Genomic DNA, 14,352 nt, shown 5'->3' on the forward strand with positions numbered 1-14,352 from the left:
AGTTTTATTGGGCTGTATAAAGCTCTTTTGATCGTCATTTGTTGTCCTCTTCACTGTGGTTTCCAGTTCACCATATTCTGTAGTACAGCCTGACCAGACAACAATTTGCAGACACAACAGTGCTCTGGCAGTGGTATAATAAGGAGGTGGCAAAACCGTTCTGGGTGCCATCTTCATGAGGGGCGCCGGCTCTTCTCTACCCCTCCCAAATTCCTCTTTAAAATGTTCACCAGCATGAGCAGCATCTTCTACTTGCTGCTTGTGCTGACCTTGGCTCCCTTCTAATGTCACTTCCTGGTCATGGGACCAGGACGTGACTTCAGAAGGGAACTGAGGCTAGCACAAGCAGCAGGTAGAAGATGGCTGCTCATGCCAGTGAACATTTCAAGAGGTATGCAGGAGCGAGGGGTGCTCAAGCAGTAGGAAAGAGTAGGGGGTGCATGTTGCAGCGATGCCGGGTACCAACCTCCCTTTTTACGCCACTGTGCTCTGGTATCCCTATGCCAATGTTCTCTCCAAGGACCAAGTTTAAGTGAGCAAAATTTTTTTCCGTAGATTGCTAAAAACTGGCATATTCCAACCACTACATTACAAATCAACAAATGCAAATAAAAAAATGGAAAATGATATCATTTTATTGGACTAAATATATTTTTCAATTAGCTTTCAGAAACCAAAACCTTCTTACTCAGGTTAGGACAGTATACTGCTATTATGGTACCCTGTCCTGACCTGAGGAAGGAGGTTTTGGTCTCTAAAGTTAGTCAAAAATGTATTAAAATTAATCCAATAAGGAGAGCACCTAATTGTCTATTTTTATTTATTAATATTTATTAACATGGTTACCACACTACTTTGTCTTAAACTAAAAATAAAATTCCTTTTTTCTACCTTTGTTGTCTGGCTATTTACTTTTTCAGTTCTGTTGGTGGTTCTGTTGCCAGGATTTCCTGCCCATTTGTCAGTTTTTTCTCTTCAAATTCCTTTCAGTTTTCTTCAATTTTCTGCCTCTGTTCAGATTTAGTTTTTTTCTTACTTTCCAATCCTCAATTTACCTTTTTTTATTGGGTCCATCTACAGCTTGCTGCCTCTTTCAGCCCCATTCTCTAACTCTATCCTCTTCCCCCCATCCAGCTTATACCTTCTCTACTCCTCTTTCATCTAGTGTCTGTCTTCTCCATGCTTCCATCTAGTGTCTGCCCCCTCTCTCTTCCACACTTCCATCCAGCGTGTGCCTCTCTTTCCTATTTCCATTATGCATTTGCCCCTTTCTCTCCTCCCCACTTCCATCAGTCTGCCCTCTCTCTCCTCCCCACTTCCAGCATATGCCCTCTCTCTCCTCTCCACTTCCATCCAATGTGCCCTTTTACCCTCCCCACTCCCTTCTAGCATATTCCCTTCTGCCCTCCCCACTTCCATCCAACACGTGATCCCTCTTCCTCATCCTTTGAACCCTGACATCCGTTCCATTACCACTATAAACGATTCCAGCACTGCTTCATTCCTGTCTCCCGCAGGTCCAACAGCACCTCTTCTCCCATCGGTATGCAAACATGCATGACAGGTCACCGGCACAAGCAGCACCAAATAAAGGCTGTTTCTGGGTCTGGCCCAACAGGGCCTTTCCTGTACCACATCCCACCCACTTCCTGTGAGCTGGGACGGCCCAGAAACAGCCTGTATTTGGTGCTACTTGTGTCAGCAACCTGCCGGCAGGAAAAGGGATGATGAAGAGGTGCTGGACCTATAGCAATAGAACCTCAGATCAAACCAATAATAAGTGTGCTATAGTACAGCTTACTTAATTGTTCGTTCTCCCTGTGGAAACTGAACTAGATTGTGGCTCTTCTATTGCATTTGAGGTGCCTGAGGAAGGGTTTGTATCCAAAACTGAGCTTGGTAGAGACCGAAGGCCTGATTCACATGAAGTTAGAAAATTCTCTGAAAATAAGATATATTATTCATTACCCCAGTTTGAGCCATTCCGAAAGGCCCTGGATTCATCCCCAGGAAGAGCACATCCTTGGCCCACTGGCAGTACCGCTTCACGTAATACTGGTGGGGATCCCACGCGTATTCCAGGGGGTTATAGACATAGCAGATTGGCTCCTGGAAGGAAAGTGCCTTCAGTCTGACGTTCAGCTCCAACTCCACCTTCAGAAAGCGCTCTGCTACACCGTCTCCCTCCAGAATGGCATTTATCTTATCAAAGGGAGTGCCCGGGATCAAGTGAAGAGAGCCAGAGGGATCTCCCAGCCCTTCCATCATTCTGACATCACCTGAAAATAAAAGCATTTAAATGTGCTTATAAAGGACTTCACACGAATGCAGGACACTCTCACTTCAACAACCACACACAAATGATGAAGCCTGGGTAAAGCGCCTCAATCCTGCCCTGAAACAATCCCTTCTATTCCAGTATCAGGATCCACACTCAGCTCTGCCCCTGGCAGTATACAGTACCTCAATCTTGCTCTGCAATTCCTCTTGCTCTTTCTGCACTGAGATCCATACACTGCTCTGCCAATGCATCCCAATCCTGCCCTGCAGCACCCGTTGCCACTCAAGCAGCTGGTACTCTCATAGTTCTGTGCTCAGAAGAGTATAAACACTTTATGAAAACAGTGCACCATGTAGCTGAAAATGTTATCAGCAGAATGTACTGTAACAATCACGATTTATTGCACCTCAAAGGTATGTCTCCCAGGGGTGCTCTTAAAAGCAGAGAGGACATCTTTTCTTTCCTGCCCATCTCACTTACTTTATGTCCCTCCCTAAACTACCAGGAAACCATCAAATCTATTATTCCGCCTAGGAATGTGTTTTTTTATAGCCTGCTGCTTTATATCATTAGTGTAATTAGCGCTACCTCTGCTCAAGTACAAATATTTACAGTGAATAAGAGGCGAAAGGTAGCACAGAGCAAACAGCCCAGACTCCGCATTAATTACTGATGATCACAGGCAGGGCCAAGGGGGCCTCAGACCCAACAAATTACAGTCTGAACTCAGGCGATGGCTATAATGGATCGAAAGTAATTATACTTTCTTTCAAATTTACTGAAATTGCTATCCGCCCAGCACAGGTCCCTGGGATTCACCCTCATATGTAAATTTCCAGCAAGCAGACAGGAATGCTCACTCCTACACTTTGACGCTTAATTAGTCTTTGGTCTCATTTCATTCTGCTTTCACCTTAAAACGAACCAGCAATTCACACAGAGCTTTGGGACTGCACAGAGAGCTTACCATTTCAACACATGGAAGCAGGGTCGTGATTAGCAGGCGAGAGGGGCAAATGCCTAGGGTACCAAGACCCCTGGGGGTAGAAAAACCATTAAAATGCAAGCATGTGCTTGCAGTAGATGAAAAGCCAGGAAGAGTGTTGCAGTCCTATCACCAGGCCCAGCTCTGCCAATAGGCAGACTAGACGTGATTAGGGTAGTAGAATTTGGAGACAGCAGCACTACTCTGGGATTTGCAAAAGCCTTCCCCCGACATGCTTGCTGATGCCGCACACCCCAGCTCAGAGAAGACAGAGTGCTGCACACACCCTGTTGGAGAAAGGCAGGACATACAGAGCCTGTTTATAAAGGGCCCACCCAGCTTTATTAATTTTTTTATTTATGCATTTTCAACGTTATAATGCAAGTCAAACACTTGAAAAGCAATAATAGAGTATGTCAATAAAAGAAAAATACCTTTTCAACATATTTTTTCTCTTTTTAAAGTCTGGAGTCAGCATAGAAGGGGGGAATAATGGCCAGCTGAGAAGGGGGAGGGGCAAAGTTAGAAAGGATGAGGAGATGCTGGCAATCTGGGGAGGCATAAAAAGAGGAATGGGAGATGAACTACGTGGAGAGGAGAAGTGATAGGGGCTTTGAGCTGCCCCTGGGTGGTGAGGTGCACAACTGAAGGTTTGCCTAGGGCAGGGGTATCAAACTCAATCACATAAGGGGCCAAAATCTAACACACAGGCTTATTAAGATACTTAGTCTTTGTAGAAGTATAGATCCTTCCTTACCCTGCGACACCATTCCAGCAATTCACCTGGTTATTTTCACCTCATAGATGCTACCACACTTAATCCCAACTTTATTCAAATAATCATTCTAGGCATAGACAGCAGAATGCTTTGTTTGAGGGGGATCTGAAAGCTCCACCCCCAGACCCCGCCCAAGCTCCTCTTCCCATGGTCTCCCTTTTCCTGTGGTCTAACATCTCTCCTCTCCTTTCCGTGATCTAGCATCTCTCTCCTCTTCTTCCTGCAGTTTGGCATCTCTCCTCCCTCCCAGTGTAACATTTTTTCCACCCTCCTCTCCACCACTATCATGTCCAACAATTCTCTGCTTTTCCCCATGTATACCATCTCTCTTTCCTTCCCACTCCACACAACTTTTTTCAAGAATTTTCTTTTTCTCTTCCCTCACCCACTGGCAGCATCTCTCTCTTCCTCCTTTCTTAACCCCCAACCTGTGCAGCCTCAGTCCTACCCAACCCCCTCCCAGCCCGTGCAGCATGTCCTTCCCTCATTCCTAAACCCAGCCCTCCCCTCTCAGCTGGATCCTATGGTACGACCTGTCCCTAGTTCCCGACTCCCCCCTACCACCTCCCAACCGCTGAAATTTAAAATCTTCAGGCATCCGATGCGAAGCCAGCCTCCCTTCAGGGTAGGCAGGACATTGCAGAAAGAATACTTCTGGGGCAGAACTATGGCGGGAGGCTGATTTTGCGTCGGCTGCCCAAAGATTTTAAATTTCAGCGGCAGGAAGGTGGTAGTGTCAGGCGCACAGTTACTGTGGGCTGGATTCAGCCTGCGGGCCTTGCGTTCGACACATGTGGCCTAGGGCATCAAACACCATTGGGCTGCTGCTTCCTCACTCAGACTGAGGAGAGGACGGGAGGCTGGAGGGAAGGATGTACAAACAGAATTGCCTCAAGTCAAGTTATAACGCTACAGGGAACTTAAAGGCCTCCACTCAAAGTTGCAGAATGAATAGATCAGTATCTGGGCCTTTCCTAGTTTCCCCTTATTTGTAACTTTGTTCTCTGGGTCAAAATCATCATGTTTCAGAGCTGATTAACAGACTCTCTAGTTCTCCCTCTGGTTATCTTTCTATGGGCTATGTGCTCTCCCTATGCCTCAGGAAGCAGCATCCCTCCCCACCAACTGCCCCTTAATGTAATGTAATTTATTTCTTATATACCGCTAAACTCCGTTAGGATTCTAAGCGGTTTACAGAAAAATAGACAATAGGGTGCATTAAAATTATAAGTAAAATAGGTACTTAGAAATTCCCTTACTGTCCCAAAGGCTCACAATCTAACTAAGACATCCGATCCCTCTCCTATGAAGAACCCCTACTACCCAACCCTCTCTCCCCCCAGCATAAACAACTTCCCTCCCAATGGCTTCCCCAGAAGACTACTCCCCACATTTGCTCCTGATCCTATTCCTGGTCTTTCTCATGTTTAGTGGGATCAGGAATGATCCCCAGTTGCTCCTACTCCTTTGGCTCTGGCTTCAAAATCTTCTCCAATGACCCCCTAGTGGCCATTTGTGGGATTACTTATAAACTCCAGCTTTTCTAACATTCCAGATTTAGGGCCACTTTTAAAAAGCCACAGTTGCGATGCTGTCGTGGTAAACACACCGAAGCTCATTCAATTCCTGTGGGCTTCGGTGAATTTACCGTAGTTTTGGCCCTTAGACTCCTTCACAGTTTCATTCACTAACAAAACAAATTAATTCAATTAGTACTGAAATCAAAAGCCAACTGCAGGAGCTGAAACACAGTGCTGCACACCCAGTTCATCTCTAGGGAGAACCTCCTAGAACTATGAACTAAGGGCTAGATTCACTAAAGATAGCGACTCAATCACTGTTGGCCGATTCTCTGGCCAATTTTCCAACAGCGATTGAATCACTATCAAGTTTGCATGCAAATCATTTGCATGCAAACCCACCGACTCAATCACTCAGTAAGCGATTGCCACATGCGCAGAACCCTAACAGTAGTGACAGGGGAAGCAGCTTCCTGTCACTACTGTCAGGGCTTCTGCTTTTTTAAAAAATGGAATAGATGTTCTGTGCAACTTAAACACGCCATCTGTCCCGTGCTAGCACCCCTGAGCCACCGTCCCCCCCGAACCCCAAAAAGATGGCAGGAGGGAAGCTTTTTTCTTTACGGGGGATGGAAGGTAGGGGGAGGTCTTTCCTAGCAGGAGGGAGTGGGGAAAAGAAAAAACAGGCAGCAATCATGGGCTGCATACGAAGGGGTTTCGTCAGTCGTAAGGCGGAAGTCATTATGCCATTGTATAGATCCATGGTGAGGCCCCACCTGGAATACTGTGTGCAATTCTGGAGGCCGCATTATCGCAAGGATGTGCTGAGACTGGAGTCGGTGCAAAGAATGGCCACCCAGATGGTCTCGGGACTCAAGGATCTACCATACGAAAAACGGCTTGACAAATTACAGCTATACTCGCTCGAGGAGCACAGAGAGAGGGGGGACATGATCGAGACGTTCAAGTATCTTACGGGCCGCATCGAGGCGGAGGAAGATATCTTCTTTTTCAAGGGTCCCACGACAACAAGAGGGCATCCGTTGAAAATCAGGGGCGGGAAACTACGAGGTGACACCAGGAAATTCTTTTTCACTGAAAGAGTGGTTGATCGCTGGAATAGTCTTCCACTACAGGTGATTGAGGCCAGCAGCTTGCCTGATTTTAAGGCCAAATGGGATCGGCACATGGGATCTCTTCACAGGGCAAAGGTAGGGGAGGGACATTAAGGTGGGCAGACTAGATGGGCCGTGGGCCCTTATCTGCCGTCTATTTCTATGTTTCTATCAGGTTTTAGGATCGGTAAAACCCGATGCTAAATAGCTAAGCAATGTAAGTGAATCAATCGCTTGGCCATTTTGCATGGGATTTTACTAATTTGCATGGCTGGATTGGAAAATGGGCAATCAAAGGGAAAAACACGCAGTGGGCCGTTTAGTAAATAGGGTTGGTTAGCAGCAATGTCACTAAACCTGTGAAAACAGGTTTAGCGACGATCGCTGGCCTTAGTGAATCAATCCCTAAGTGGATAGTTGAAGGTTTTGTCATCTAGGGTGCAAGATGAGGGATCAATCTAGCAGGATTGTATTTGTAGACTTGCTCAGAAAGATCCCTCTCAAAAATCTGATGCCATGCCCTCTCTGTATGGCACAAACACCCAGCCAGGGATTATTTCGTACAAAGTCAAACACAGCATAAGAACTCATGGATAGAGGCAAAGAGAGAATGAAGACTGATTGTGTCTCCAGAGATCTGGATCACACTGTTAACACACTTGACAGCTCTCCAAACAGCAAAGGCTCTGGTCACTGTTTCCCAAGGAATCTGTGGCTTAAGATGCAGCTACTCGTGTTCTGCTGTCTGTAAACTGGTAGCTCCCTGGCGGCACTGTGCTGGAAGTGGCCGGGTCTAAGATTAACACTTTTGCAGCAAGCGGCTAATCATCATTAAATCCTTTAGTCCTTGCCCTGCTGCAGTATTAATCAGCCTGGCTCATCTGCCGTGAGTCTGGCTGCTGCATGTAATTCTGTCGCAGGAACAATTGTGATTTCATATTAATTAATGTTCAAATGCCTGAAAAGTGCCGTTCGTCCTCCCTACGCTTCCAGGAGAAGGATAATTGAAATTTCCAGGGTCTCTAGAGCAGGTGTCAAGGGAAAGCCAGAGCTCAGAATCTCTGAACTCACAGATTTATCTGTCCTTAGATGAAGGAGAAAGAGGGAGGAGTTTGGAGGATTTAGCCTTAACGAATTTGCAGTGCGACTGATGTGGAATCAGGGGAGGAATATGCTCATTGATGAAAACTTATCCTCCATATTTTGAATAAATTGAAGCCTTCTAAGTTTTAGTTTTTGACAAGCCTCAACATAACAAATTACAATAAGTCTGCTGGTGACAGTAGCAAATACAACCTTAGTTAAGTTGGCAGTAGAAAGATATTACCTTTAATAAGCATATTAATCTTAATTTAGAAAAGCAAAAATGCACAATTGCGCATATCTGAGCATTAAGGCTCAGTTGATTATCAGTCTTCCTGATGTGTCATATACTTTTAGTTCTGTACCAATCGCTACTAGCTTCACCAATAAAGGATCTGAATAGCATGATAGCCACTTTGCAACAGACTAGTTGCTTACAGCGCTAGGTCATGCTGAGCAAGCCAAGCCGCTGTCTCATCTAAACTCTCATTCAATTTCTTAATTACTGAACACTGATCATCCTTAGCATAAATTGTAATTTGGATGTCATCAGCAAAAGTATGAAATTCACTATCCAATTTGCTTAAGATAGCAGCTATTGGTGCCAAAAACAAATTGAATAACATAGGGGGAAGTAAAGATCCCTGGGGCATGCCCATAGCACACTCTGCTGCTAATCAAATAAGTAAGAGGAGAACCATTTAAGAACTACACAAGTTCTAACATTCCAGAAAGTACATCATGGTGGATAGTGTAAAAAAATAAATAAATTGATAAATCCAGTTGAATGCATAAGACATTAAAGCCTTGATCGGCTTTCACCTTATCTACTACAACAGGACATTTCTCTGACCATTCCATATATACCCTGCATTTACTTAGGTCATCCCTTGATCCCAGTCTGGTTCTGAACGTGAACTCGCAGGCCTTGAGCATGCTCAGATGCTCAAGGCCTAGCAGAAGAGGAGGCAGATCTTCGGGCACCGGCACCAAGCACAGGACATGCCGGTGCCCAGATGAGGGTACGAAGCTTCGGGGGGGGGGGGGGGTGCCGGATCGTGGAAGGGTGCCCAATCGCATCGGGGGGTGCCGGATCGTGGTGGTGGTGGGGGTGCCCAATCGCGTGAGGGGGGGTGCCAGATCGCATCGGGGGGGGGGGATGCCAGATCGCGGGAGGGAGGGTGCCGGATTGCGGGGGGCGCTCTTAAATCAAGCCATGCTCGGTTTCCGAGGCACCGATTTTACAAATGTTTTGCTCGTCTTGCAAAACCGAGGTACCACTGTACTTAGATAGATCCCAAGTAGTAAAACAGATTTTTTTGCTGCTTATCCTACGAATAAGCAGTGGATTTTCCCAAGCCGTCTCAATAATGGCCTATCGACTTCTCTTTTCTTCACTTTACCACTGCACAAGCTTCCTGGCACAAGACACTCCTGTTATCTTATTTTACCAGCGTTTTAAAATTTTATTTTGATATTGTCTTATCCTGTTTTTACTTACCTACTGTTTTACTTATATTGTAGTCTTACAGCTTCTCCTGCCGCCGCACAGCGGCGGGCGTGCCGGACACCTCCCCCATCAGGTCAGCTGATGATTTATTTAAACCAATCTACTGCGGCAGTAAATCATAGGATCTTTTTTAAACTAATGCTCCTAATTTTCAAAACTCTAACATCCAATGAGCCGCAATTCATCTCCAAATCTCTAATCCCATACAAAACACAGCGATCTCTTCGCTCTACTGATCAATGTTTATTAGCTGTTCCATCTCTAAAAATTATAGGTACTAGAAGAGCAGATATATTTACTGTTGCTGGTCCACAAAGGTGGAATAAACTCCCTCAATTTATTAGAATAGAACAAAATATTACAACATTTAAAAAACTTTTAAAAACATATTTATTTAAAGATGCTTTCGATTTTTAACAGTTCATTTAAATTTCTTACGTTTTGGTATTAATGCTTAAGAAGTGTGCTCGTGCTACCTTGTGCTACCTCTTTTACCCTACCTTTTGTTCTTTCCCTTTATTCTTACGAAACCCGAAATTGTAACTTTTACTTTTCCCTTACCCCTCAAGTAAGTTTTAATTGTTTTTATGTTATGTTAATATAACTATTATGTTAAGTTTCTTATTTCTTTTTATTATATTATGTACATCGCTTAGAAATTGTAATAGGCGATCCATCAAAAGATTGAATAAACTTGAAACTTGAAACTTTTAGGGAATTATCCAAGCCTTTTTTAAACCCTACTAATTGATTTCACCACATTCTCTGGCAATGAATTCCAGAGATTAATTACACGCTGTGTGAAGCTATATTTTCTTTAGTTTGTTTTAAATCTATTACTTAGTAGCTTCATTGAATGCCTCCTAGAGTGTGGGAGAGTGTGGCGAAGTGGTTAAAGCTACAGCCTCAGCACCCTGGGGTTGTGGGTTCAAAACCCACACTGCTCCTTGTGACCTTGGGCAAGTCACTTAATCCCTCCATTGCCCCAGGTACATTAGATAGACTGAAGCTGAGGGGGGACAGGTCCAGGACGAATATCAGGAAGTTCTGTTTCACGCAGCGAGTGATGGACACCTGGAATGCTCTCCCAGAGGAAGTAATTGCAGAATCCACCGTTCTAGGATTTAAGGGTAAATTAGATGCACATCTCCCTTGAGAAGCATACAGTGATATGAAGACTAAAACTATGCCAGGGTACACCTGGCGGGGCCTCCGCATGTGCGGATCACCAGACTTGATGGACCCAGGGTCTGATCCGGAGATGGCAATTCTTATGTTCTTATGTGAGCCCACCAGGACAGACAGGGAAAAATGCTTGAGTACCTGAATAAACTCGTGTAAACCGTTCTGGGCTCCCTTGGGAAAACAGTATAGAAAAAACTAAATTAAAAAATTAAAAATATAGTATTTTTGGAAATAGTGAACAAGTGATTCACATTCACTCCACTCATTATTTTACAGAACTCTATCATATCTCCCCTGAGCTGTCTCTTCTCCAAGCTGAAGAGACCTAGCTGCTTTAGCCCTTGCACTGTGCAAACTTTAATGTTAGCAGATGTAAGTTCCCAAAAATCAAAATACTCAAATCAGTAAATTGAATTTTTTTTTCTACTTTTGTCATATGGTTTCTCCTTTCCTTTTTTCTTTTCTTAATTCTATTTCCAGGGTCTCCAGTCTATCTGATATCTCTTCTCTCTCCTCCTGTCTTCTTCACATTCTCTCCTACATCCATTTTAGACACTGATCTTTACCTTTCACTTGCTTCCATTTAATTTTCTCTCTCTATCCTTTAAGATTTTACTCCACCTTCTCCTCTTAAATCTCCCTTTTTTTTTTTTTTTTTACTGCATTCACCTATAGCTTTTCAGTTCTCTCCCGCATCCTACCTATCAATCAAGTAGAGAAAGCTTCATCCAAGGCTAGGCAAATGCTGGGTTGCATCCGAAAAAGTTTTGTCAGCCGAAAGCCCGAAGTTGTAATGCCATTGTACAGGTCCATGGTGAGACCTCATCTGGAATATTGTGTTCAATTTTGGAGGCCACATTATCAAAAGGATAAGCTGAGAATGGAGTCAGTTCAGCGAATGGCCACCAGGATGGTCTCAGGACTCAAGGATCTCCCTTATGAGGAATGTCTAGGTAAGTTGCAGCTATACTCTTTTGAGGAACGCAGAGAGAGGGGAGACATGATAGAGACGTTCAAATATGTTACTGACCGTATTGAGGTAGAAGAAGATATCTTTTTCCTTACAGGACTTACGGAAATAAGAGGGCATCCATTGAAAATCAGGGGTGGGAGATTTCATAGCGACACTAGCAAGTATTTCTTCACCGAAAGGATGGGTAGAAGATCGTTGGAATGATCTTCCACTTCAGGTAATTGAGGCAAGCAACGTGCTCGATTTTAAGAAAAAATGGGATAAGCATGTGGGTTCACTTCGAGGAAGTGCTTAGGGGGGAGGGTCCTTAGAGTGGGCAGATTTGTTGGGCCGATGGCCCTTTTCTGTTGTCATGTTCTAAGTTTCTATGTTACCATTCCCCATCTCTCTCCTTTCAGTAACTTCCCCTCTCCATGTCCAAAATCCCTCATCCTTATTCCCATCTAGTGTCTGCCCTCTCTTGCTCTCTCTCCCTCTAAAGAGTGTTTCCCCTCTCCCTATGCTCAATACCTCTGTCTTTCTCTCTCCATTCCTTCCCTGTTTCCAATATCTTCCTTCCGCTGTCTCTTCCCTGTGTCCAGTATCTTTCTCTCTCTCTCCAAGCATCTCTTTTATTCCCTTCATGTCCAGTATCTCCCCCCTATCCCTATCTTCTCCCTTAGTTCAACATCCCCCCTACTGTCTCTTAATTCCCACCTCCATATCCAGCATGTGCACTCTCCTTATCTCTCCCAAAGTTCAGCATCTCCTATCCATTTTCCTATGTCTAACATTTCCCCGCCATCTCCCTATGTATCCCTTCATGTCATAAGAATTTCCAGGGTCTCTAAAGAAGGTGTCGAGGGAAAGCCAGATCTCAGAATCTCTGAACTCACAGATTTATCTGTCCTTAGGTGAAGGAGAAAGAGGGAGAAATCTGGAGGATGATATAAGATGGGAGGAGAGGCCACAGGAACATTTAAAAGGTATTTTATTATCTTGCTGGGGTTCATCGTGGGCATAACTGTGACATAAAATCATATTGTTACTATATTGCTGCATAAAAGGGCCTATGGCCAAAAGAAAGTACTTTTGATGTGCTACATGCAAGAGCAGTGAGGCTACCTGTCATCTGAAGATGCAGAGGATAAAGGGGGAGAGTGTGGCGTTTTTATTTTTAGTCTGGAATGAATGTGGTCTGCTCTGTCCTTTTTAATGGTATTCCTTTCTTTTATGTTGATTTTAATTTTGTAAACTGCATTGACCCATTCATGGGAAAAAAACAGTATATACCCCTACCTCCATAGGTTCTTCAGTGTCCAACATCTTCCCCCAATCTCTCTATGGTCCCGTTTTCTTTGCTCCATGCTATGGTTGGGCAGACTGGATGGGCCATTTGGCCTTTATCTGCTATCATGTTTCTATGTTTCTCTGTTTCAACATCTCCCTTTGCTCCCTCATATTGAGCATTTCTCCTCTATCTTCAAATGCCATGCCCCCCAAAAACCCCCAAATATTCAGTATCTTTCTTCCATCTCCTTATATCCTCCGATGTCTAGAATCTCATATCTCCCAATATCCATCTCCCCTGTGTTCACCATTTTCACTCTCCTGATCTCTCCCCATATCCAATGCCTGCACTCCCTTCCCATTTTTCCCCATGTCCAGCTTCTATCCATTTACCTCTCTATGTCCAACATCTTTACTCAACTTCTCTATGCCCACATATAATCTGTCCTTTATATATTTTGACTCACCTCCCCCTCCAAGTCCAATATCTCCCTTTGGCCTCCCTATATTCCCCCAGGTCCAGCATCTTCCTTTCCTCCTCCCTCCCATCTGCCACTATGTCCAACATCCCTCCCTCCCCCTCTTTGCTCCATGTGCAACATTTCCTCCTCTTCACATTCCATCATCTCTCCATCTTGCCCTTCTCTACTGGGTCTCTCTCTCCCCCACTCCCCTCTACTCTTTCCCTCTCTCTTGCCTCCATATTCCTCCTCTCTGCCCCGAGTCAAACATCCTTCTTTCTTCTCTCCATCATCCTTCCCAGAGGTCCAACATCATTCCCTCTCTCTTCCCTCCATCCTTCCCTTCTCTACCCCCAGATCCAAAATATCTTCCTCCATATTCCCTCCCTCCCCTGCTTTTTCCCCCAGGTCCAACATCTTTCCTTCTCTCTTTTTTCCCTGGGTCAGATATCTACCCCCTCCTCTAACTTCCCCCTATATCTAAAGTCTAGCAGCTGGTTTCTCTCTCAACCAATCACCTCCCACCTTCCTAGGATCCACAGCTTCCTACTCTCTCATTGCTCCCCTCCGCCGTGGTCTGGCAGCTTCCTCCTCTCTCACTCTCACTCACCCCAATCAAACAGCTCTCCTCTCTCTCAACCCCCCTAGCCCGTGTTCCAGCAGCATCCCTCTCTCTAAAACCCCCTTCCTAGCCCCCGTGGTCTGGAATGTTCCCTTCTCTGTAACCTATAACTTCCCCCCTTGCCTGTTCTACCTTTAAACCTTTGCATCAACTCTCTCCAGGTGGCTGGCAGCATTAGTGATCACATAACGCTGCCTCCGCCATTCCTGGAGCTTTCTTTTTGCCACGCTGAAACAGAAGGGGACATGACTCAGCAAAGAGAAAGCTTCAAGAATGGCACAGGCAGCTTTATGTGAATCAGAGGGGGGGGGGAGGAGATAACAGAAAGCGAACGCTGCTAGACTGTGGGAGGAGCTGCTGATCCTGGGGTGAGGGACTGTTGAGAGAAAGGAAGAGCTACCAGATTGCTGGAGTCGGGGGGCCGCTTTTAGCTGGGAGCAGGGAATGGTCTCTGCAGGGAACCAAAAGAGACGGGCTTTTGATACCCTTGAGGCTTGGTGCTCTGAGCCAGTGCTCATCTGCTCAATGTCTTGACCCAGCTCTAGATGCAAATTCTTTGTGGCCTCCGAA

At 45.0% G+C, this 14,352-nt stretch overlaps 1 protein-coding gene across 1 annotated transcript in view; it reads right to left on the reverse strand.

Annotated features, from left to right (window-relative positions):
* SMUG1 (single-strand-selective monofunctional uracil-DNA glycosylase 1) overlaps positions 1-14,352 on the reverse strand; it is a 58,121-nt gene that overhangs the window by 2,726 nt on the left and 41,043 nt on the right. Inside the window, exon 2 of the mRNA XM_033935359.1 lies at positions 1,969-2,279. Within this exon, the coding sequence (XP_033791250.1) occupies positions 1,969-2,268 (300 nt within the window). The 5' untranslated portion in view covers positions 2,269-2,279. The remainder of the gene's footprint in view (positions 1-1,968; positions 2,280-14,352) is intronic.

This window comes from Geotrypetes seraphini, chromosome 3 (assembly GCF_902459505.1).
Source record: "Geotrypetes seraphini chromosome 3, aGeoSer1.1, whole genome shotgun sequence".
NCBI classification, from domain to species: domain Eukaryota; kingdom Metazoa; phylum Chordata; class Amphibia; order Gymnophiona; family Dermophiidae; genus Geotrypetes; species Geotrypetes seraphini.